A 26,443-nucleotide genomic window follows, 5' to 3' on the forward strand; every position below is an offset into this window, starting at 1 on the left:
ATGTCTTTTTTTTTTTTTTTTAATTGGAAAACAACTGGCAACCATCCGAACTGTATTTCAAATGCTCCATGTAGCTGCTCAACATTTGCAAATAACACCATATGTATACAGAATTTTTCAGTCGTCTAAATCCCACTATACAACCAGCGGAAAGCGGGGCCCATTATGGGATGTCGCCAGGCCCTCGTACATTAGCTGTCAGTAATCACCAAAAACAATCCAACACCATCAACTATGTTCACTATTTTTCTTTTTGCTTACATTCCATCTATCACAGGCAACACATCCATTATGCTCCACAACCATTAAATTCTCTATAAAAACCTGAATTGTAATTTTGTGGGTTTTTTTTTTCCTTTGCTCTTAATTGAAGCTTCTTTTTTACAAAGCCTGAGAAACCTCAACGAGAATGTGCCTGAAAACTACACAACCTAAGCTGTTTGCTCTCCAGAAAATAAAAAAAAAAGTGCCAAGTCAGTAGTATGAATGAATAGAATGTCCTTGCAGGAGGTCACAGAGAAGTCCAATCACAAGGCAGAAAAATGTTAGAGCCCGCCCCCTCCTTGCTGTCCAATCAGAGGCTACACAAGGGAGCCCGCTTGGCTCTGCGCAGGCACCATGACGGCCACCGTGCCCGCCCGGGTCAGCGTGGATGACGAGCTGGCCCGCGGGGACGCCGTGAAGGCGGGCGGCGTCTGAGGCTGAGCTCCCTCCGTCCTGGCGGGGGGCATGCGGACCAACTGGGGCGGGCCCCCGTTAGCGGCGGGGGGCCGCTTATGTTTCCGCGACGGGGTCCCGCCCGCATTGTAACCCGGCAGGCCACGCAGGGTGTTGGCCTCGCCCGGGCGGAGCTGGTAGGCGTTGATGACGGAGCCCGTGTCGGTGGTGGACGAGGGCGTGTAGGGGTAGTTGAAGGCCGGTTGGCGGTGGTGGTGATGGTCGCCGGGCCGAGGGCTGGTGGCGATGGACGACAGCGTGCCGTTTTTGGAGACAATGTCCGAGCCTGTGTTGCTCTTTGCCCACGAAACTCGCTTCGGAGCCTGAGCGTCCTCTCTGTATACGGACAGCACAAAAACGTTTCAATTAGCCAGCCCGCCAATAGCGAAACAGATCATGTGGCGGCCATTTTAAATCCATGCAATAAATAACTTCAATACACAACTACGATTCCCTTTTAGGAGGGGCGTCTAATATTATGATTTTCGAGACTTCTCACTTGATCTCGTTGGCTGTCTCCTCTTCAGTGTCCCGCTTCCTCCTCAGGACGAATATGAGGAAGAGCACCATGGCGACCAGTCCCACCATGGTGCCCAGCGTGGCTGCCGCTATCATGCCCGTGTTGGAAGCTACACAACAACACAACACATAATGTGTTAATCGGACCTGCTTGAGCCCTGGAGTGGTGTGTGTGTGTGTGTGTGTGTGTGTGTGTGTGTGTGTGTGTATACACACAGGTGATAACCTCCAGGTTAATGGAGCAGCTGTCTGTGCCGGCTGTGTTGCTGGCTCGGCAGATGTACTTCCCCGACATGCTTTTGGTCAGGTTGCTCAGCCGCAGGGTTCCATGTCTCTCGTCTGAAACCAACACACACATGAGCGTAGACACACACAAATACACACAAACACTATCTCTTGCTCACACCAACACAATCAGTGATAACAGTTTGACTTCAGACTACTGTTACTACTTTAAAGGGGCTCTTAACTGTGTGTATTGTTTTGTATTGGATTTTTTATTATTTTTTTGTGTATGGGAAGTTTCCTGATTTTATTTTTACTCTGTCGCATCCAGAAAGTATTAGTCCCCGCTGTGTCATGACACAAGCATTGTGCCCATATGACGCTCGTGTTGACTCATTAGTTACTGTTTCCTGCCATTAATCCGCCATTTAATCCACCTCTGATGCGTTTCCAACCACCGCTTTGGCATCGAGCGTATACACATCGCACGAGCGCAGATTTCCGTCTCATAATTTTGCACACAAAGGTCGCGACACTGCGGCTAGCGCGTGTGTCCGCCGCTGTGCTTTCACAGTATTACCATTGTACAAAATCTGTTGCAGCAGCTGCCTTTAAAATGCCGCCATTAAAAAAAAAAGGTTAAGAAGGACAAATCCATCTGCGAATCAATCTTCAGACAACACATTGAGGCATGTTGTCATCTTGTGTTGATTTTTGAAAACATGCTTCTTGGAATTGTAATGAATCATGACACCTGGTTGATACCAGAGATGCCACAACAGGGTCAGGCAACCGGGGCAATTGCTGAAGGAACCCCGAGAGGTGACCCAATTGGGTCCATGACACTAATGATATTTCTAATTTTGGATAAATAAATTAAAAGGAGTGATGATGAAAAACTACAACCAATATTAAGGCAGCCAATCACAAATCCAGCCTGGGAGCTATAGAACATCAACAAACTGTCTAATGTAGAGTTCTAACACAAACATTTTATATGTAATACAGAGCAGTGAGCAACATGGCAATGAGATACTAACACAAGACAGATTTAAAGGAGAAAATCGACCCAATTTTTTTACATAATATTGTCATCTGACTTTGATTTTTCTCCTTTAAAACTAAAACAAAAAAAGATTTAGGATGGAGGGATGAATGAGGTGAAACCCTTACCCATAAAGCCCAGGACCAGTATGGGCTGAGGGCATGGCCTCCATTCTTTTTTTTTTTTTTGTATGTGTGTTAGATGTTATCAGAGAAAGAGAGAGAAGAAGATAAACATGAACAAGAATGGCACTGCGTGATGCAAACGAGGCGGAGGGGATGAAGAGGGGAAGAGATGCTCTCAGGCCCAAATCCAACTTAGGGCTCTTAGAGGGACTGATCAAGTAATGACATGGGGCATGTTAGATTAGGCAAAAAAAACAGGAAAAGAGGGAAGAGGAACAGAGAGAAAATGAGAGAACGATGGATGAAAAAAAGTTCCGGTATCAAAGGAGAGCGAGCGTACATTAAAGTGACGCTAGTGTTGTGTTTTTCCAAAGATTGCCAGCAAAATAAACAACAATGTCAATCAAGACTAAAGACTTAAGCGTCATAAAGAGATAAACGATGCACATCAATTGATGCTAAGTTGTTCTGAAGCAGATGGCCACAAACGGCGATGCAGATTTGAAAGTGTTTGTTTGTTTTTGTCCGTATTTCCGCTTTCGGCATTAGTACAACAAACGACAACAAAGGCTAAATAGAGCAAAACAATAAAAGACGTACTGATCAAAGAAAAACATTTTGTATATCGAAATACAAGAACTTTGTTAACCGCACCGAACAAATTATTATTTTACTTTTTAATCCCATTTTACGTTCTGCGACTAGCTACTAGCCTCATACTAGCTCGCTAGTTCCCTAGCTAGCGCTAAACTAGTTTGTCTCTCAGGTCCGGCATCCAAGTTTGAAAAGTCTCTTTTGTTTGTTGCTAGCGCCGTAGTAGCCGGCCAAATATTTCCGTTGCTAGGACCGCGTTAACCAGCTAAATATTGCCATAACTACTTTTTTTTTTGTTTTTTTTGGAGCCTTTATGTACCAAACGCAGCCCAAAAGGTTTTGTCTGGGACGCGATGATGATGCTGACGTGAGGCCGCTGAGTCAACAATGTTGTGTTGGGGTCAGCAGCGAGGTGCGTGACATTTGGGCTAGCACGGCAACAGCGTCACGTTTGCTTTTGCTTTGACACATGCATGATGGCATGGTTACGAAAAAACAGACAAAAATATTGACACAACAATCTTGCATCAGAGTAAAAAATATAATACAATTTTCATGCAGTTGTAAAACAAATAAAATACAGCAACCTGTTTTATTTTAGGGTGGATATTTTTAGTGGCATATTTTTGTCAGAGCCGTAAATGCATACGAGCCAAATATGTAAATAAAAAGAAAGCCGGTGATGTGAGCCAGCAAACAAGCCTCAAGCTCTCTAATTATCATGTCCATTTGTTTAATCCTCTCAGAGTGTGTGCAGCTTTTTGTACATACTCAGTGTTATGTAAGCTTAAATTCAAATTTAATGGTAACCCAGCTTTTAGTTTGCGTCATTTTGAAGTGTACGTACAGTAAAGGTTTTATTTAGGCCTCTTTGCTGTCTGCATCATCTCACCTACTCTCGTGATTTTCACCCAAAAATCGTCCGACCAATCGTTGGGCGGCGTTTTCGAAGCCCCGTGAGTAGTTTGTCTACAGACCGTGTAGCCAGGCGGAAATGATGAATCGTGGTCACGTTGGGGGAAAGTGACCTTTTCCGGTGTGAATGCACCCTTAGGTTGTCACTCAAAGTTCCAACTCAAGTTGCATGATGTGGACAAAAGTATTGAGACACCAAATAAAACATTTTAGTTTTTTTATTTTGTTTTTTTTTAACCACATTACCTTTTTTTTTTTTTTTTAAAGTTTTTTTTTGGGGGGGGACCCTTTCTGGTTTTCCAGAGCCAGTTAATTGTGAACTCAATGACCTCACACCGAAAATGAGTAAAGTACTTGGAAGCTGGGTGACCCAATTCTTTTGTCCGCACAGCGACATTTATTTATTCATTTATGCTTGATGATTACTCACTCTGCATTGGCGAAAAGAAGACCTCCTGCATGGGGGCAGTCTTGGTCCACTTGTACTGAGGGACAGGCTTTCCATCGGTGGACTTGCAGCTCAGCGTCACGTTGCCGTTGACGACGGGCTCGCCAGTCATGGTGCACACCGGAGGGGACGGCGGGACTGGGAAGACGACACGTAGCAGGATTAGGAACGATTATTATCTAAGACATATTTTTTTTGCTGGGAAAAGGTAGGCGTTTATTTGAGGGAGGCCTTTCGTGGAAGTAGCAGTGTCCTGGGATCACACCTGACCTTTATGCAGCGATGCCAGGGGGTCGGCGTTACCTTTGACATTAAGACGCATCTGTCCAGAAAGGCCGGTGCCTCCGGGTATGATGACGTCGCACACGTAGGACCCCGAGTCCGTCTCCTGCGTGTTGTTGATGAAGATGGAGAGGTTGGCGGAGGGCATGGCGGCGCTGAATCCCGCCCGAGTGCTGAAGTCATTCTGTCCGTGGCCTACTTCCCCCGAGCTGAAGTTGATCACCTGGTAATGAATCAAATGAATTCTGCATATCATACATTATAATTGCATTGGTTGGCGGGCATATTTGCTGGTAGAGATTAAGCATATAAACAGAAATGGACGTCCATCATAAAGATAATCCTGATGTGTGCAGATGGCAAACGGCGACTTTTCCGATTTTCTCTGCGAGATAAGCCGCCAGGCATCAGACACTGAAACTGTTTAGATTGTATTAATCATGCCGAGACTCACGCACGCACACACGCTGTACGTGCTAATATTTACAACGCAGATGAAATATGTCATTCGGTTCACTTGCTCCCGGAATGAATAAGACGTGGCATGTGTTGCAAAATTGTTCATCTCAGCGGAGCATCTTTATGACCCCACACCCTCAGATGACCTTTCAGGACATCACGTGTAAGACCACCTCCCACAAGAATGTAAATAAAAAGATCTTTGCTGATAAATTATTTTCCAAATAGTGAACTTGAGTGGTGCTGGTGGAGTTTTATTACAGTTGCCTAGAACTGAAAATGCAATTCATAATAATCTCTCAAATCCTTTCAGAGCTCAGTGAGGCACTAATGTTCAAAAGGGACAAAGACTGACGAGAGAGTATTGTTATTATTGTCCGCCTACAACCTTTTTTTTTTTTTTTTTTTAAATCGCTAAACCATTTGTGTTCAGTTTGAAGCGCTGTAAATAAATGCTAATTAGCTTTAGCGTTGGCTGTGTTAAATAGACATGTCATTCTCACACACATCTACAGGCCACCACTACTTCCCGTATCATATCCTCCCAACACGTATTCTCCTTCGACAGCGCCACAATGACCTCCATTCACCGTGTTGTCTTTAATCCCACTAAAGATGATCACCGTTGTCAATTCCCGTGGAGGTCATCGCATGGTCAACTCCAGATCAGTACTTTCTGCATTATTTAGTGATACATTATTCACTGTGGGTGTTTTTAAGCCTTTATCTCACCTGCTTGGAGTGGTTTCCAATGAAATGCCAAATGATGGTGTTTTTGGAAATATCTGAACTGGGGCTGTACCAGGCTTGCAGCACCACCATCTGGCCCTTGACCACCTCCATCTCCTGCCGCGGGATTTCCACCTTCTGGCTGTCACCTGGAAATGTGGCACAAATTCGTATTGCCTATTAATAATCAATATGGCTTGACTTGCTCGGACGTTTAATTGACCACGATGGGTAAGACTCAATATAAGACGTTTTTTTATGTCACTTACTCACGTGGCTGTCAACGAGGTTTTATCTATTCCCAATACTGTGCCTCTCCCTGATAGGAGAAAAGCTTGGGACTTTTTCAATGCCCCTTTCCTTATATATAATACAGTTTTATATATTTAACAAAATATATAAAAAAATAAAATAAAATATATATGTGTGTAATTGATGTAATTGATATTCTTTTTTTTTTTTTTTATTAACCAGCCAATTAAGCTAGTACTAAAAATGTCTTTTGCCAAATATCTATCAGCATCAAAAAGTCATTAAATCATTGTGAAATTTGCATCTGCACCTCCACTTCATTTCCCATTCAAATTCAGACAGACAGACAAAAAGACTCACAAGGCGCCCAGTCACCAGAACCAGACAGCTGGAGCTGGATCAAATGATCCCAGCAATCGGAGTCCGAGTGTGTCTCCAGTTTGGAATGTTGTGGGGAGGAAAAGCAACCCAGAGGGGAAAATAACAAAAAAAAGGAAAAACAAAAAAACTCAAGTCCTCGGGAAGGTTTTGACGAGCTTAGCGCTCAAGAGAGAATGGTCAATCAAGAGCAGGAGAGCGTTGTGATCCACAAACGGACAGCTTGAATGTCCACATCTGTTCAGCCAGAAACATCTTTCCCCTTCTGGCTTTTCCATGCATGTGCAGGGCAGAGGAATTAGGAGATTGGAGTTGGGTTGGGCCGAGCTGAGCTGATCTGAGTGGGGATGCGCGCATTTGGACCAGTTGTTTTTGTGACCTGAAAAAAAGTTTACTTGCAGTGACTCTGTCTTTCTTTTTTTTTTTTCTTGCTGCTTCTAAGGGCAAAGTGACCTCTGCCTCAGTGGTTGCTCCTCTTCCTTAATTTCTCAATCTGTCAAATCCCGTTGACTAATCCCCGAACAATCCCGGGCTCAATCCTCTCACCTCACGTGAGGTAAAACAGCTCAGCCGGACATGGATATGATGATATTGATATAATGCTCACACACACGCATAAACATAAACACACACTTTGATACCAGAGTAATCAAAAATGAACAGAGCTAATCACTTTGCTTCACATGTAATCATGACATGTCATGCTAGCTTACACCGGCCTGTTTGGAAGGAGTCCTACTTCCTGTTTGGTCGTCATGACAACATAGGATGCAGGCAAAGCTATCTATAAAAAAAAATAGATTTTTTTTTAAATAAAAGGATTAAAATGAGGTGAGGTGTCGGGGAAAAAAAATGCTAATATTCCTCCCATTATTCCTTTGCTGAGGTCACCCTCAAGCATCTATTGCACGGCTGAGATTTACATCTTTCACTGCCATCATCGCCGCAGGCCATTTTCATTCTTAATGTGGCACAGCTTCGGTGTTCAGACAGAGGAATTGTCTTTTTTTTTTTATACCTTTTGTCATATTTCTTTATTTCTTTAACACCCCCACACCCTCCACAAATCCCGTTAGCGCTCCAATTTCATCTCCAGCATCAGCTAGCGCTAACCAATAAACCGCCTTAGATCTGCTGTAACATTATGTAACAACAACAAAATTGGAGAGGTTTTGAGAATGAGGACGTCTGGAATGATGCAATATTTCATTTTGATTAATCAACATCATGCAATCACGACGGATGATCAGGTAGACTGTGGACTGATGATGATAAACGGGGGAGGTGGGGGATAATACTCTTCTGTCTGCTTCATTGAGCAGGTTTAGTGTGTCATTCACTTGTTTATGAAACGAAGGAAAATCTTCACTTAATCCACAGCCGTCTCCATCTGGGTCGAGAAGCGGACAGAGGTGTTCCGAGATGAATCCCAGCTCAAGCGGAATCGGCCAATAAACGCCGCTCGGATATGATTCCATGAAGGCTCCGTTCAACATTGTCCTAATTTCCACTTGGCCCAAAGGCGGAGGAAGTTATGCTTAATGTCGGCTAATTGGATTCTTCTCTTTAAAGTCAATAATTGTTGAGGGCAGAGGGTTCCCAAATTTAAGAGTAAAGAGCTGTAGCAGAAAAACAGAAGGAAGCTGCGACACCGGGATTGTTTCATATTAGTGATAAAAGCAAGATTGATTGAGCTTGAATCAAAACACATTTTCATGATTTGGGTACTTGTTTTTTCTTGAAAAGATCAAATCTTATAAATGGCCTACTTTTTATTTTAACGTTGGTGATTTAGTATTTGCATTACTAAATATCTATCTTTTTGAGTTGGGTCCAAAATGCCCTAAACTCTAGTTAGAGCCTTATGTAATACCAATATTTGCCTACAGGGGGCAGCACATTCCTATGTTGCCATCGGAGGGCTAATGAGGAGATAAGATCGCATCATCATTAAAACGGCATGATAAACACAGGATAGAATCTAATAAATGGCTGTAAAGTGGAGCAACAAGAGAGTGCGGCTCTTATTAGTCCCCAAAATAAAATCAAAATATGTCCTCGTATCGTGTGTGTGTCTCTGCGCGCGCGCGTGTGTGTGTATGAGATCAAGCGGAGGATAAAAAGTGCGTGGCTCAGTCAAAAGCCCCGAGGGAGCCATGTAAAGTCCTGTGTGAAGATAAAGTGATCCTCTTTAAGCGGCCCAGGTCTATCTCATGCACTAATCTCTGTTGCTTCCAAGCCTTCTCTTGCTCCTCTCATGTCAGTCCCTCTCAACAGAGCCAAAACTCGAACTGAGCAAGTCTCCATACATCGATCACAACATTCACCCCCAAAAAATAACATTTATTATGATTATTATAATTAATTATTATTTATTAATTATTATTATTATTATTATCATACCTACACAGCCAACATGGCATCCATCCATCCATCCATCCATCCATCCAATCGGCATAGAGGCACAGGAATCAGGGTGACTTTAAAATTTCACTTTGACCAAATTGAAAACTGGCGACAGATTCGACAATGGAGCGAATCGGTTATTCTGTAAGATTTTGACAGACTGGAGGCAGGAATGTAGGACAACCAAATAGCCCGCTCGGTGTCAAACGGCATGTTGGACTGACCCTACAGGCTTCAAAACAGATGGCGCCTCAATAATAAATATTTGGGGAAAGGCGCCTTTAAATTGGATTACATTAGTATAATCTCTGCAGCTATTTTCAACTATCTCGGGCACACTGGTTTTAATCCCTCTTAACTTTTGATTGTGTTTTAAATTGATTCTCCTCGCGCACCCACACGCATGCGTGAGGTGACACACACACACACACAACTTGCAGCAATGCTCACACGTGCTAAAGTATATCAACAAACATAAATAGTTTTATCATCACTGTAACAGCTCGGGGTCAGAGCAGAAGCTCTATAAAGAGAAAATGAAAAACGATTGTTTGTTTATTGCTTTAAAAGATATTCCCTTGAGGTGTATCATCTCTTTTTTTTTTTTTTAGGACCTATTTTAATCAACAAATGTGCGCCACTGAGATTTTTTTTTTTTTTTTACAAATTATTGACCAATGTAAGATATTGTTAATGGCTTGCTCCCTCTTATGATGCCATGCTAATATGTTAGCACACTTTCCATTTTTGAGCTCTCATGACTATTTTGTTTTGTCCCGCTTGCTTATGAATTCAAATTTTGGCTCACAAAAAAGAAACAAAAATCGACACCACAGTCATGCCTTTCATACGTTTTCAACATGCGGTGCTCCTCTGCTGCTGTTTTGGTTAGCAACTGAATCACGTTCAGCTGGGCTTAGCAGTGGTGTCCATGTGTGAACATTTCCGTCCATCACGATGGAGACAAAGCAGGTGTCTATTTGAAGGAGATGTTTATTCGTCTTAATAAATCACGAAGCACCCATCACGATAAATACGCAAGCTTTCTTGTCGTAAAGCATTTACTCTGTACCACTATTTACACCCCAACTATTTATAGCGCGAGAACATGAAGTCATTTGAGACATTATTGCCTCCATCTTCATCACCGACGCCTCGTTATAATCACATTATTGAGTCCTCTTGCTTTGTCCTTCACCTTTTGTGCAGCCTTTATTTACAAGCGTGACGATGCAGAAGTGGCGGCATGTGACGCTTTGTGTGTGCCGTGTTTTTTAGCTCCTTTTGACAAGCAAACACATTTAACACAATGCCCGCAGAGCTGATGCAAACATGAAACGCAAGACAGACAAATGGGGAATGGGGGCGGTGGGGGGGGTTCTTCTTCCAAGGGAGGGCGGGTAGCAGCGAGTGTGTTGGGTTTGAGGCAGAGCATGGGGAAAGTGGGCTGATGCTTTGATCACATGCAAATAGCACACACTGGGGATGTAGGTGTTTATGGATGTGGGGAAACAAAGACGGCTATTGTCGAGCAACTTTGCCGGAGTGTGCAAGTTTGGGAATCCAATGTCTTCTCGTCTGCGGTGGGCAAACTGCTTTTAAATGTCGTCTATTATTTAGGACTGTCATTTGAAAGCTATTAATCATGACAATATGACTTCATCGCTGAAAAAAATTGCCGAACATGACGTTAAACTTCCTTGGGTGTGAATGGTTGTCTATTTGTACCCTGTGATTTGTTGATGACTATCTTGGGATGTAGATATGCAGATATATTTGTCAAAAAATAGATTTCATGCCAGTTGTAGTTTACTGTCAAACTAGACCGAAACAAAAATGACATTTGATGTATTTACCACAACCACATAGATTAGCGTTTCACTCTGCTAGCATAACGCTAACGTTAAATAGGAGCTACATTGCTGTGCTACAACGTTTTAAGCGACAGATTGAACACAACAGTGCTGCACGTATTCTTTATCCTCCGTGAAGAATGACTAATATCAGTGCCGTATCAATGAGCCAAGAGGAGTTGAGACATATCAGTCTGCCTGTCATCCAGCGCTCAAATGGCCACCAGAATATTAAGATTGTTCATTTTAATTTCTGATTCGTCAATTAGTTTTATTCATCAGCTTTGTTACTATCCTGCGCCAATAGCGGGGCGTTACTCTACATCCAACACCAATGCTAGTAAATTTGGATGTAGGAATGGTCAGCCAGACTCGAACGGGCGGCTGCCAGCGGCCTCTTTATCCAAGCTGTCCATCATTCCCACATTGACCTCCCTCGCCAACTTTCGGGCAGGCAATGAAAGGCAATGCAGAAACTTAAATAGGCCTGCGATGTAATGTTGCGCCACAACAGAGTCCACAACCGGCCGCCGAGGAGATCTCGATAAAGCGCGCCGCCACACCCCGATGAACCGGCCACATCGCCGCCCGCAGGGTGATGCCGAGTCTTTCTTGCGTTGCCACTAGTAATTAACAAGTGGAGTGATCTGATTTCAGATTTCCACTGGGACGTCATCAGAGAGAACTCACAGGATGATCTTTATAATCTGCCCATGCTGCATCAAATAATCCAACGCCTCCAAAATTGATGGCGGGGGGGAATGAAAGAGTCAAAGCCCACACATACATCAGTATTGGAATATATTCAAGGTGCTTCATTATTTTGATTCTATTTCAACGCACATCGACATGCAGCAGACCATGCTAACGTCTGAATTACAGCACGCTACATTTGCAGATCACATGACGCGTCTCAACATGTCTTTACCTTACGCGCTGAAATGAAGTGATGCATAATTAACAAGCGCCATTACATAGACCGAATCAATATTTAAAATAAATATCTAATAATAGCATGTATTTAGGACATGACGGCTAGAATTCTCGCCGCATAATAAGCCGGGATAGCAAAAGCGAGACTGAGCACATGGAAAAAAGTGGGTTAAAGAAATTTCCAAAAGTGGAGTCTTTAGATAGAGCACTTAAAACGACACACCCGCTAAGTTGAGAATGTGGTTATAAAATAAAAGTCAAATCTTCAAAGTGACTCAAGCAAAGCAGTGATGGGCCTAATCTGGATCGCACGTATGATGTGACCGACCCCGCTTGAAAGTGGTTCGTTTCCCGGACATATTTGGCACAAAAGCGTCAAGGCTTCTCACATGTAACCTTAAATGTCATTTGTATCAAATCAAGTGGTCATTAGTCCACCAGCTCTGCGCGCCTCTGCGGCAGTTCCCCGCCATTGCGCGTGACATTTAGCGGCGAGCGGGAGCGACATTCGTGCGTCAGGCACGCTGGCGAACGGCGGCCGTGATTAATACGGAGCAGCTATTTGCGCAGGTAATGCTCTCGCCTCGCTGTTGTACATTACCCGGCTAATGTGACGCTTTATTGATCCCTGTAGGGAAAATGTTCTTTTGGCGGCGAGGTCTCGGTGCAGGGTCAGGAGGAGCCGGAGCGGCCCTGCAGCGGGCTGCTTGAGCATTCAGCGCGGGATTGAAGAATGCTCGCTGATATCATTTTGGTGACCGGCCGCAATAATCCGGCGTCAGCGTATTTCCACCCGTAGCGGTGACATTACGTTTTTTTGGGGAGGGTTGAAAAAGTGGAAATCTATACGTCAACAAAGAAAAGTGTCGTATTCAAATTCAGTCACAGTCCAAAGACAACCGCCGAGTTAATCTCGGAGAGAAAGGATGATTCGACACGTGCGGCGCGATACGATTCAAGGGCATTTTAAAGTGGAATGATTCGATTCGGTTCAGTGGGATTACGATTCGATTCGTACGGCTCAGTTGGAGAGGCTATGACGTAATGAGTTTCTTGTCATTTTACAATATGATTGAACGTGTCGGTATCTGTGGCATTTCTTTCAAAAAGATAGAATGGGAACATTCCTTTCACATAAAAAATAAAAATTAATTAAAAAAATTAAAAACTATATAAAATAAAAAATGAAACAAATAAAACAAATAATAATAAATAAAAATAGAAAATAAAAAATACAATAAAAAAGAAAATGATTTCTGGTCTGTTTTTTTAATATCTTTTACGGAAAACTTTTTGGCTCATTTAATGCTCCTAAAAATAGCCAAATGTGATACTACATACCGTAGATATTATCACCCAGTTATCATCAGACATTTTCTTAAAATGGGTCCAGAAACGGTTTTGAAATACTACAAATTTTTTATGAGACCCAAGATCGCTATCCATCAGATTTTTCTGCTTTCTCCTCGATTTCAGAGTGCAAGTAGACATTTGGAAAGGTGCGGGAAAGATCTATTGGCCTTTTACTCCCCTGAAGCCGAAGCCCATTATACCAGGTTTAACCTGCCGAGTCAAAACAATTGCTCTGGAGCTTGTGTTGGAGACCCAAAAAAAAGAAGAAAAAAAAAAAGGAAAAGTTGGGTATACCAGTCAGCTCGCACACACTCCTAGACCTCAATTTTCTTCCCCCTCAGCTCTTTTCGCCTCGTGCCACGTCTTGTGGTAACAGCTCTCACTCAATGCGAACCGGCTGCCAGAAACAGAGGAGACGTCTCGCCTGCTTCAAATTGGGTCATTGGTAGAGAAAAAAAAAAAGACGCTGCCCTAAAGACACTGTTATCCAGCAAGATGGCAGCTCACCTGATCAAGGAAATTGGGTCGCTTGCACCAGGGAGGGAGGGGGGGGGGGGGGGCAACGTGAGTGACAGCCAAGAGACCTTCGACATGCAATTTCAAGAGAAGCTAAATATTCGCCGCTCTTGAATTCATCACAATTGACAAACTGGTCGAACTTTGTTTCTACCAAGCGGCAAAGTTTCCACTGTGAAGGCTCCCGAAAGATCCATGAGAGAGCAAGTGACCATGCTGGCATTTATTTCTGTGATACATGCGACACTCTCCCATCCCGGGGTAGTCCAGTCAGAGCTCCGTTCCCTGATGGAGGATGACACAAGAAGTTGATCTGTAAAAAATGACGCTCGGGGCGCGCTTGTGTGCCATCAGGACGGTTGTCTAAGGAGAGCTGAGCCAGGACTGCTAAGCCACAACGTGCAACCTGATTTGAGCCGACCCAAAAAAAAATAAACTAAGTCTGTTTTCTGTAGGAAAATAGGTTGAGCGTAGACTCGAGGATTGTAGGCTAGCGTCTTGACAGAGCGATGCATGAGAAGCTGTCTCGTCCGCTAACGTCATCCGCTAGCTAGCCGCGGGCTTGAGTTCTCACCCTTCTCTTACATGTTTCACGCCGAAAATGACTGTCACAACCATCGTGCCAACAGACGCACGGAGAAGTCCGACGACAATGATGATGATGGTGGTCCCAGGCCAATTTTTAATGAGTGTCTTTCTTGGTGTGAAATGCAGTTTTACAAACGAGTGTAGCAAACTACCAAATGTGTGAAATGACGCATGGGGTCAACAGCAGAGATGTTAAATCCATGCGACATTATTGACAACACATTTAAGGGAAACTGAATTGAAATTTTAAAGCCACCCAAATTGAATTGTCAGATGACGTACTTGACGGTGAGAGTCTAAATTCCAGCTCAGGTTACAACTGATGAAGATTCCAAGGTTCTTTGCATCCTGCTGCTCTTAAACATTTTATGAGCCATTCTCCAGCTGCTACAAAACTAAGGACAGAAAAGCTCAAATAGTTTGTAAGCAGAACCTAAAACCACGCCACGATTCAATGGACAACATAACTCAGCTTTAGAATGCCACCTCCTTCCTGGAAACACAACCGGCACGACGTAAAGTGTCGACACGGCTAATCAGATCATTTCAAGGCTTCTCAGAGCACGGCTGGCGTGTGGCTCGCCTGCCACCCAATTACGGAGCCCCGTCAAGCGTTGGAAAGGTGCGAGGAGCTCAATCAACATGGATTATTTCAAAAGTGAAAGCATTCGATGGCACCGACACGCCTGACATGATCGATGGGCTGGCAGAAGCTCTTAAGGCCTCTCAAGGGTCCGCTTTACGAATGCATTTAAACACACGGCTCGCCTTCAGCATCGGGATTAAGACCCGCCGACTCCCCCGAGGCCGAACAAGTGGCATCTCCGGGTAATGATCGAAGACACATGAAAGAGGTTTTATTCTGGTTTTTGTGTAATCCTCTTGAGCTACTTTTCTCGGCTCCAATAAATTGATAAAAATCTGGCACCTTAATGGCAACAGATTTGGCATTTAATCTGTTGGGTGTAGAAATTCAGTCAATGCTTCAATCTGGTTAGTGGCCATGTGGGGTAAGTCTCATTTGTTTTGATTGTAAAAACACTTATCTCCGGGTGGGCTTGTTACTAACCCTCAAAACATTATATAATTAATCTATGACTGACCAGAACAAATGACACTTGTAGAGACCAGCCGTAATGTGGATGTTGACCTATTTCTCAACGAGGATTTTTGATGTTGCTTATAGACCCTTCCACTCATCATCTCATTTACATATTTCAGAGCATCGTATTAGCAGAAGGTCTCAGCCGACATTACATCCCTACATCAGTTACTGCCAAAATGTTTATCATCCAAAAACAAGAAAGACAAACATGGGGGAGCTGCCAAAAAGCAGTTTGGTGCTAGCTAACTAACAAGCTAGCTAGTTAAATTGCTAGGCATCTCATTAGCTATCTAAATCCACTAACATCAGACCCTTAACATTAAAATACAAATATATATATTATTATTTTAAGTGCTAGCCAAAATCTGATATCCCGCTACACCAAAAGATACATCAGCTTCTAGCCAATTATTCAATCCCAGTTTCAAAATTAGCATCACAACACCAACGGCTAAATTAAACCACCTGAGCGCTAAAAGTGCCTTTCCAAATTCTCAAAACCATTACCTTGACTCAAATGCAATTGTCTTCAATTGCGACTTTAATTGCTAATCACAAATGGAACATATTGAGTGCGTCAAGCATCAAAGCTGAGGGGAATGGCCAGATTTGCTCCAGCACGACACGGTATGACCCAGAGCGTTGCAATACGCATTAAATTGCCTTTCCTAAAGCCGTGATTGTGTTAAGATCTTTGCAGCCAGTTGGCAGCAAAGGGGTTAAGCCTTTAATTCAGCCACAATTCCACAGAGCATTGATTAGTGGAGATGGATGAAGCCACTGATGGAGGGGAAAGTCTTTCTTTTTCCCGTCTTCATATGCTGCTGTTGTTGTGGAGGAGGCATTTATAGATCGAAACGTAAACGTGTCTGTAAACCTCATTTGACGCCGTTGTTTTTCTCAAATTAAATGAATTAGTGCTGTTTTCCGAAAAAAAACAACACCTGCCTGACGGGTTTACGGCCTCTCGGTCATAATCAGAGACCGAAATCTTGAGACCTGGTCTCAAGCGAAATGGTCTGTTTCCAAGGCCGGGTCACTAAGATGCTTCTTCGCGCTTTAATCTCATTATCAGCGCAAGCTGGCTTTGGCAGGCGAAGGGAGGGCGGACAAGACGACGTCATAACACGACCGTGGCTCTTTGACATGGGAGGCTGGGAGCTCATCTATTGTGGCAGGAACAAGACTGCCGCTGTGCACCGAGTGGCTCGAGTGTGATAGATATGATAGAGTGCAAGTATTGCGTCATAATAATAGTGCCTGGACCGATTGGGTATGATATTTGAAATAGAGTGGAAGGTGGAAAAGTTGAACATCAATTAAAACTTTCAGGAAAAATATTACAACAATCCATGAATTCATTTTCTATAGCAAAGCTTACTTCCCAGAAGCGTAAACTGTAAATATTAATATAATATAATATATGTATAATACCGTAATTTTCGGACTATAAGTCGCACCGGAGTATAAGTCGCACCAGCCATAAAATGCCCAAAAAAGTGAAAAATAACATATATATGTATATAAGTCGCTCCTGAGTATAAGTCGCCCCCCCACCCAAACTATGAAAAAAAACGCGACTTATAGTCCGAACATTACGGTACTTATTTGGCATTTTTCAGACTAAACCGAGTCACATTCCAAACATTTGCCTCTAATAAAAATCATGCGCGCTCAGTAATGAACAATCTTAATTGAATCACGGACACAACACACTAATGAGTCAAGCCAAACTGCATATTAGAAAACTCATGTCTGTTCATTTGCCACAGACAAGAAGGATTTTTTATTTTTATTTTATCAAGTGCTCAAAAAAGATAGCAACGTCTGTAGCATGTTTCTGTCCCAAAGATGCGTCACCAAAATACACGCCGATGCTTTTACGTCTTTCTCATTTGACAAGCTTGTTCTCTCATTTGAAGCCACTCGCCTGACATTGGGCTGATTGGAAGAAGATTAAAGGCATGACACTCATCTCCGCTGCGGGATTTGACTCAAAAGTGTCTCCGTGTTGGTCTTCGTTTGGATAATTAGACTGCGTGACAGCCAACAGATGAATAATGAAAGACATTTAAATCCTGCTAAAGCCGCACAAATGTTCTGATCACTTACAACTCGCAAGATCATGGAAATATCTTTTAATAGGGGGGGGTAATGACACATTTCTGGAGTTTCACGATGTTGCCTTGTTTTCACTTTGAAGCTCTTATTTGACTTTCTGTTGAAGTTTCTTTTTTTTTAACAAAATAACATTCATTCATTCATTTTTCGGACTGCTTATCAACATTAGGGTTGTAGAGAAAAATAACATTTTAGGTTTGAATTAATGCCTGATTTTAGGGCAAAACGATTTTGAAAAATAATGTAATTGCATTTTTCCCCATTATTATATCCTATATTTATAAACACACACCTGCAGCTCCTGTTTCTGATTCTACCTTCGACATGTTTATGCATTTGCAGATGCTTCTTGATACCTGGCACCAAACAAGACAACTGTTGGCTTTAAATCAGTGAAACCAGCCAGTTTGTGTCATTTCCTCTGACTTCTGCCATCTCCTTTTTTTTTTTTTTTTTAACCAAAAGACTCAGTGGACTCGGATGAGCCAATTAAACCTGGCGCACCATTTTCACTACCAACGTGCACCTGCGCACTGCTTATGTGCACCACAACATACAGTTGAAGCTATTGCTTGATAGCATTAAGCTAGCAGAGTGAATTCAGCTATGTGTAGTTGTCTTTGTTTTCTTTGCTTCAGTTGGACGTAGCAAAAAAATAGCGCAGGGGCTAATGTTTCGAGAACTGTTCACTATTTGCATGTTGCGTGTCAAAGCAAAAATAAATTTCAAGTTGAATCACTCATATGTATGACAATCAGACCGCTTTGATGATGCCAAGCGTGAGGATGTGCAAGCAGAGAAATTACCTCATTTGATGGCTGACTTAATACCGTGTACAAGTTGACGATTTAGAGCTGAACATCAGAAATGATGTCTGCGGCAGGTACCATGGTTACGTTTTTTTTTTGTTTGTTTTTTAAACCATGTTTGAGCAGCTCTTTTAGAATAGACACAGCTGTGTTCGCCAGAGCAATTTAGATGACCACGTGAACATACCGGCAAACCCCGGGCTGGAATTAGAAATGAGCGAAAGAAAATATTGTATGTTCCGATTGAATGTTATATTCCGGTGAGGCTTTAGGGTTTCAAGACGAACCTGGATTTTTTAAAAATTACATTTTAGTTGACTGCAAATTAAGGTTTTGGGTAACATGTCTGAGTTATGGTTTCAAATTAGGGTTTTAAGAGAGTCAGACTTTAAAGTGGCATGATTTTGGGATTGGGTCAGGTGAGAGAAATAAGCAGCGATGGAGGGAAAATTCTCGGCACAGTTAATCTGGTTTGGGTGAAATAAAAATGGATCAAATGATAATTAAAATAATCTTCATACTGTGGTGGAACTAATCTCATTCTAATGGCAGAATCACTGATGTGGACACGCGGATTAGCTTTATTGGAGTGTGTTAGGGAATTTTTTTATTGGGACTAACGTTGTTATCAGTACCGCTAATCACATCCATGACTTTTTCCGAACATTTTTTGCTGCTTGAACCATTAGCAGAAAAACAATGCCATTAAGCTTGTCTGTGTCATGTCTCTTAAAAGTAAAACAATTAAGAAATTGAAAAATGCCGGTCCTCTTTCATTCCTGTTCTTTGTTAACAATGTGCTTCCTTGTTAAATGAATTAAAAGCGTTTGTCGTTATCGCCCACCCGAGGTTAGAAACGTGACCCCGAACTTGCTGAAAAGACATTTTTAATCTATTCCGCAGCCAAGTTTGCCGTCGCTACCGTTAGGGGGAAGCACGACGGACGCGCATTGATTTTCTTTCTATTCTTTGCTAACAGGACAATAAAGACGCAGCCCCGTAATTGATCCGCCTGTCCACCGTACGGGTCCAATATAACGACGTCGCCGAGAAGACATCTTTCTTATCAAACGTGGCGGTGGTCGCGCACTAATGGCATGCGCGGAGTGTCACGTCAAACGGCGGTCTGGTCATTACTCGGGCCCGCCTTCAAGTCGCAGTCATCCCAACGAGCCAATTATTCTTGTCTTTGACAGATAACTGAACATACAAAAACACTCTCATTCCTTTTCTTGCCAGCATTGACAGGCCAAAGGTATTCATTCGGAAGGCAATTTGCTTCAAAGCCAGGGGGACCAAAACAAAACAAAAAATCTTCCATATGACTTTTAAAGGACACCGCAACAGCTAACACGCTAACACAACAACCTTGTTGTTAATACTGTTTTATGTGTTTGTGGATATTTTACAACACAGTGTCTTTTTTAGCTTCCACTTGAATAAAAAACTAATAAAACCCAAACTAAAACAATTATAACATGGAAAAAAAGCTAACAAAAACTAGCACTAATTTGACACACACCAACAGCTAACACACAAGGTTGTTGTTAATACTTTTTTTTATTGTATTTTTGTTGATATTTTACGACTTTTTCTACCTTCCACTTGAATAAAAAACGAAAACTAATCAACCCTAAACTAAAACAATTACGGCATTAGAAATAAAAAAAAAGCTAACAAAAACTAGCACTCTGAAAACTAATTTGCCACACAAGCTAGCCTTCCTTGTCGGAAGAGTTTTCCAATAGATGAGTGACCCCGGGGACCTTCATTGGCTTTCACGTGAACGTGCCAGGAGCTCGGAACACCGGGTTACACCTGCAGCCAGATGACGGCATTAATCTGGCCACGCTGTCCCTCCCCTGCCATCTGGTGAAAGGCGCAACCTGCCTCTCACCCCTCAATGAATACTAATCTCAGCTTTCTCCTCCACGAGAGAAATAAGAGGACGATTCCAGAGGCACGGAAGCAGCGATTTGCCCATCATCTGACATTTTCAAAGTAACCTAGCTAGCAGGGGAGAGGAGAAAAATCCTGAAATTGCTCGACTAAAACAGCCAAGCGAGACAATAATCTTCCCGCACTCCCCTCAGACGGCCCATTTTCCTTTCCGACATAAAAAATCTCTCTCTACATACCAGCCTTTCATTTCCCCTAGAAAATACTTTTTCCTCAACGGGATAAAAGACAAACAAGTTCACATCAAAGACTTACTGGTGTCATCTTTTTTGAAATCATTTAAAATAATAATAATAATCAAGAAAAAATATTCTGCCTGTCTCAGCAAGTGTGGACGCGAATCTTTTCCTTCATATAAAAGAGAATAATTGTGTCGGGATGAAACCGAGACTTTGGCAGGTTTCCTCTGGCACTGTCAGGATATTCCGAGATGGAGCTTCAAAACACGCGTGACTAAAAGGTCAAACAACTTTGAAAGTGAGCATTCAAAAGTCTTCACGAGTGATCGTAATAGGTGCACCTGGTTCGCATCATCACGACCCACACCCGGTGTTGGGGGGGGAGGAGGAGGATGATTCACTTGGTGAGATAAATCATTTATAGGCGACAATCAGCAGGGACACCTCCGGCGGCATTACACACGCCTCAGGTCCTCCCCCCCTGCGAAGGAGACGAGGAGGCAAAACGAGGTAGAGCGTCTCATCTCCTTCGGGCGTCCGACTGGGGTGACCAGCGGCGGCCGCATCGTTAGTCACATGAAGATGTGAACAACTGGTGAGCCAGCTCACAACTGATTCATCTAAGACGCACACATTTAAAAAAAAAAAAAAAAGACTTTACATGTCAGCGAGCAAGTGGGAGTAAAAAAGACGCTGACTGTCACGGAGAATGTGGTCGGGAGCTTTTACTAATAATTGCCAATTCCTCTCTGTGCGAGGGTGGTAGGAAATAAGAGAAGACAATTGTTTGAATAAAGGACATGCCACATCATTAGGTACGCCTGTGATATCGAATACAGGTCATGTTGCACGAGCAAGGAGGCATGGCAAAAATCATCAAATCAGAAGACGGCAATGAAATGAGGTGACCAAAATATTAGCCGCGTGGTCATTTTGCGGGTAATCGAAAACACGCAGGACGGTTGCCAATGGAGTGCATTAGAGCTCCTTCCACTTTACATTAGTCAGACAATCAATTGGCTTATTCGGAGCAGCTTACGAGTGGAGCAAATGGATTTGTGCCAGGAGAGCAAACAACACAAGAATAATGTTAATGAACTGTCATGCATTCTTTACATCATGATGATGTTCCGAGAGATTTTCCTCAACGGGATCTCTTGAATGTTTCATTTGCTCGACAGCCAAATACATAATAAACCAATTTCATAGGAACGTCATAAAAAATAGGATTATAGGCCATTTTGTTATTCCTAAAAGTGAATGAACACATACATTTAATGTAAGTTCTCTCAGGAAAGGAAAGTGTGTGGGCACGTGATGCCTCGGCTCCTTCGTATTTGCGCTTTGGTGGCCCCGGCGCTCGCGAAAGATTCTTTTGGCTGATTAGCATTGTAGGCCAGTTAGATAACGTGTGGGCCGTGGATGGCAAAATGGCTAATGCGGGTGTACTGTAGCGAACATCAAAGCGAGCGATTCGCCAGCGCAAAATGCTGATTGGTGTGTGAATATAATGACGCTTGGAAGTCACGTTCGCCTTCGAGTCGGCGGCGGCGGCGGTGAGGAGGTTGGATGAGGGGGGGGTGAATGAACAACCTAATGGGCATCGAATCCGATGTTCACGGCCAAAATGTAATCGTATTATATTTGTAAGCACGGAGCAGAAGCGAGCCAGCAGACTGTGACAAAGAAAAAATTTTTCCCGCCCCCATCTCCTCAAATGCCGTTTAAGAGACAAGCTGTGCCGCGTCACTGCCAATATCCATCACCATGCTAGTCTTGACCACCTTCTTAAAGTCACATGATCACGAAGAAACACCTGTCAGCTTCCACACACGTTGTCACTGAGCTCAGCTTAAGTTTCTCACGTTTTGTTGACATCGCAATAATAAAATTGAACTGGTCGAAGTCCAAATTGTACGACTTGTGAGGCTACCAACTAATCTGGCCGAGTTTTAGAGAGTGGGAGAGTTATTTGCATTTCCTGCCTGTAATCACCATCTTGAACCTCTGCGGGGGTCTGTGTGTGTGTGTGTGTGTGTGTGTGTGTGTGTGTGTGTGTGTGTGTGTGTGTGTGTGTGTGTGTGTGTGTGTGTGTGTGTGTGTGTGTGTGTGTGTGTGTGGTCAATTAGATAGCCTTGTGAAACACCCACACTAAGGTATGTGTCAGCCTAACAAATGCAGCCATGCATGGCGTCGAGGTGGTGCTGCTAGTGTGTGTGAGTGTGTGTGTGTGTGTGGGGGGGGGGGGGGGGGGGGGGGTAATTTCCCGAAATGGACTCGGCTCAGTAAAGTGACAGTGAAGATGTACAGCGCGGCACTATCGTCTCCACACGAGATTGTGTCACTGACAGAGAAGAATAATGGGCATCGTGTTGCATTTAAATGTCACTTACTTGGAGCTTTTAGATTCCAGAGATGGGTACAGGTTGCCGGTAACAAACGATAAAATCCCCCGCATGACCTATTGACCTCTATGATCACATAAAACATGCTTGTAAATGTTTTAAAGGTCTGTATTCACATATTCGTTGTTAGTGTTCTAAAACTGTGACGAATGCTAGCCGTTAGCATGTCAATGGTGTTTTCCATTATGTTTAGCTAGCTGATCTTTTTTTAAGGCTTTAAGTTTGGTTGGTTGGAAAACATGAGTCATTTTCTTTATTTTATTTAGTTTGACAGTAAACTTGGCTAAAAATTCAGCGAAACCAATTTTTAAAAAAAATGTTTTTTGCATTATTTTAGTGGTGTAGTTAGTATTTCCATTGGTTCAAAATGCTACCGCTTGGATTCTTTACACTGACTTCCTGTGAGTATAAAAAAAAAGAGGTTTAAAATCTACAAAGCTCAAAATTGTTTTGTACCTCAAGACCTCTTCAATTCCCTCTGAGACTTCCTGATGGGAAAACGGTTTGTTTCCACACTGGCCTAATTTCTACTTCAGCTAATGAAGCCCTACATGATGAGATGACCCTCAGAGCTCAATGTCGATGCAATGCGGTTCCACCAGGCGGGCAAACACGAGGTCCACGCCACACGTCTTGAAAAAGAACCGTGTCGCTACGAGGCGGTAATTTGCAAATCGAGCTAACGCTACATTCAGACTGCAAGCTCGAGTCACCTTGGCACCGTCCTCAGCACACTTTGAGAGATCAGTCATGTGACATAGCTGGCATATACTCAAACATAAAGGCGTTAATGGTTATAAAGAAACTGCACCCTGATTCGAGTCCATCATCAGAGCAGAGGGTTCGCCGAGATTGCACAGCTTTTGTTCATTTGCTGCTTTTAGCATCTGTGACAACAAAATGTGTTTCGACTATTTGCGCAATGCTGATTCCTATTCAAACGTTCATTTAAAGAGGAAGTTAGACATTTTCTTATTAATTAATATTGATTCATATTGTCTTTGTGGAATATGAATCGAGGAGCCAGATCCAGATGTTTTTATTTGACCCCAGAGGGCGGCCATTTTGCTACTTGTTGTCAACTGAAAATGACATCACAGTGCCAAACGGATGAGCCGTGATTGGTCGTGATCGGAGTCCGAACACTGACTTTGACTAGTGGGAGCACAAATATTGTTCAGAAACTTTTTGACTTGACTTCAATTTAAAAAAAAACAACTTCACTCCGACATATCATTTATGAGAGTGCCACACAACCCTCTTCCACTTTTTTTTTTTTTTTGTCCGTGTCCCAATACTTATGGACGTGACCTCTCCGTACATCCAATGAAGGCGACGTGTCTTGACGCTTGACTAAATCCAAATGTTCACCAAAAATGCAAAACGAAAAATGACGCAGTGCTCAGTTGACTCACACAAGTTTGAGGAGCCTTCGGGGCTTCTCCGACGAGCGTCTGAATTATACACAGTATGAGCCGCTTTGGAGAAATTAATCATATTTAATGCGTGCAAACGTTTGCGTACGCTTGGTGACGCAATTATCACTTTGGTCTACTAAATAGCAACTTTTAAAGCAGCCGCTATTAACACGGAGGTTAGGCAGGACCTCATCAGAGCAGATCAGTGCAGTCATTGTCTGCCAAATAAATAAATCATCACGTGAGCATGTCTGCTTCTATTTTTTCCAGGTAAATCTCTGCTTTTATGTCATTCCCCAGCTCACCGGGGACGATAAAGCAACATCATCGTCGTCGAAATTCATTTTTGGAGCGTTCAAGCGTGCCGAGACAACATTATGCCCTCTTAAGATGAAGAAGTGCTTCTCTGCTATGTGCTTAAAAGCAGCACCCCCCACCCCCCTCGCCCCCTCCCAGCCTGGTTCAAAACACAGGCGACACAACCACAGTGGAATTGAAAGCTAAAGATAAAAAAAAAAAAGACATTTTATGACTTGTCAGCACGCTCGTTCTTGCATTTGACTTTCCAAAACATGGAAGTAAGTGAAGCTTTAACCTTGAAGAGAAAGTCAAGTTCTCCCTTTGAACATAAATACATGCATACCATATATTCAATCATCTGGTTAGAAGGGGGAAATCCATGTTTCAACTTAAACAACTTCAATACTTGTTCATTTAACCTCTAAACTTTGTTTGGACACCATAAAGGCTCCCCAAAGGCCCAAAAATGAGTCGTTTTTTTTTTTTTTTTTAAATATATAACTTGAACTTTTTAATATTTATGTAAATATGTCAAATCAATTGTGCTAATATATTTATTTTCAAGTAAATTTGTGAGAATTATATTGTAGATTACATTTTCAGATTGCAATTTAACTATGTTCATGTAAATTTGAAGCATTTCATGAATTATATTGTGCTTTTTTATGCAAATTTGTAAAGTTAAATGGTAAATTCAGAGTACATTTTGAGCAAAAGTCTATGTACTCTATAAATTGACGATTCCGACAAGAGGTTGCACGGAGTAAAATCATGTGGATCCAGGTATATTTTAAAAATAGATTAAAATCTACTTAAAAACTGTATCTGGATCCAGATGATATATTTTGTGCAACCACTTGACGTAATAAAATGTTGTAAATTCAACACAGTTATCAATTATCAGCATGATGCAGATTTCTGCGCACTTTTTTAAAATGAAGTTCGAATGAAGTGTATTTTGTGATTTTAAGTAACGCAAAGTTGCAAAATTAGATTGCAAATAGTAAAAGTGAGCTCATTAAAGACTTGATTTTGAATAGTGGGATTACTTTATAGCAACCGTTTGACCTTGGGGTCAACCACAGTTTACATGCAAAGCAAACAAGAAACCTTTTTCCCCTCTTAATTGATCATCTTACCTTGAACAATCCACCAGATGACGATCAAGGCTCGCAGTCTTAAGTTTGTCTCCATGGCGCCATGCACATCCAGCAGGCATGCAGGAGCCTCTTCAAACTTGTCCAGCACACCTCACACACCTTCGACTCGCTTGTTCAGGTAACTCCACAAGAAGCCACGACGGGAGCGACGCGCGTCGTGCAAATGGAATCTTTGCTTCATGTTCCCATCCAACTCAATCACGTCGGACATGGCACGTTGCTTCCTTCCGCCGGGGACGACAAGCTCCGCAGCCTGTTCTGCTTTCGAGTTGCTCCTCGTTCACCTTCAACTGTGCTGTCGTGTACTACGAACACCAGAACAAGTGCAGCTTAGCCAAGCAGAACGTGAGAGAGTGCGCGCGTGTGGCGGCGGAGTCTCCTTCTCACCTGACTGACTGGCTCTCTAGCGCCGCCTGCCGTGCATCACAGTTATCGCAGCTCATCAAGCGTTAAGAAAGTTTTGTTAGGACAACAGCAAGTTTTAATCAGAGTTTCATTTAATATGTCCATAAACTGCTTAAGAATATAATCTATTTGATCAAATTTATTGGTCCTGTTAAATCTGTTGTCCCCCCAGTACGTCTTCCTTGTTTATCGTCATTGCGTGAAAGTAGCATCGTTTGTGAGTGCAATTTTATGTTGCTACATGG

General features: G+C 42.7%; 1 protein-coding gene across 2 annotated transcripts; it reads right to left on the bottom strand.

The window, feature by feature from the left end:
- Positions 1-5: 5 nt before the first annotated feature.
- esamb (endothelial cell adhesion molecule b) lies at positions 6-26,142 on the bottom strand. 2 transcript variants are annotated; one of them, XM_037267962.1, is made up of 8 exons: positions 25,773-26,142; positions 6,062-6,207; positions 4,892-5,093; positions 4,571-4,726; positions 2,635-2,679; positions 1,453-1,575; positions 1,217-1,346; positions 6-1,053 (listed from the first exon to the last, which is right to left on the bottom strand). In XM_037267962.1, exons 1-8 carry the CDS (start codon positions 25,825-25,827, stop codon positions 582-584), a joined length of 1,329 nt encoding a protein of 442 aa, XP_037123857.1. In that variant the 5' UTR covers positions 25,828-26,142; the 3' UTR covers positions 6-581. The 2 variants fall into 2 exon arrangements, with proteins under 2 accessions (XP_037123857.1, XP_037123858.1); XM_037267963.1 differs by lacking the exon at positions 2,635-2,679 and having other exon boundaries at positions 25,773-26,140.
- Between the last annotated feature and the right edge of the window lie 301 nt (positions 26,143-26,443).

The sequence above is a fragment of the Syngnathus acus genome, chromosome 13, assembly GCF_901709675.1.
Source record: "Syngnathus acus chromosome 13, fSynAcu1.2, whole genome shotgun sequence".
Lineage (NCBI taxonomy): Eukaryota > Metazoa > Chordata > Actinopteri > Syngnathiformes > Syngnathidae > Syngnathus > Syngnathus acus.

Bases quoted from the DNA above. Each gene is read 5' to 3' on its own strand.
- esamb (XM_037267962.1), bottom strand. From the start codon at position 25,827: ATGGAGACAAACTTAAGACTGCGAGCCTTGATCGTCATCTGGTGGATT. The intron at 5,094-6,061 runs GTGAGATAAAGG...ATTCATTACCAG, and splicing joins TTGGAAACCACTCCAAGCAG to GTGATCAACTTCAGCTCGGG. The intron at 2,680-4,570 runs GTGAGTAATCAT...AAAAAAAAAAAG, and splicing joins CTTCTTTTCGCCAATGCAGA to AATGGAGGCCATGCCCTCAG.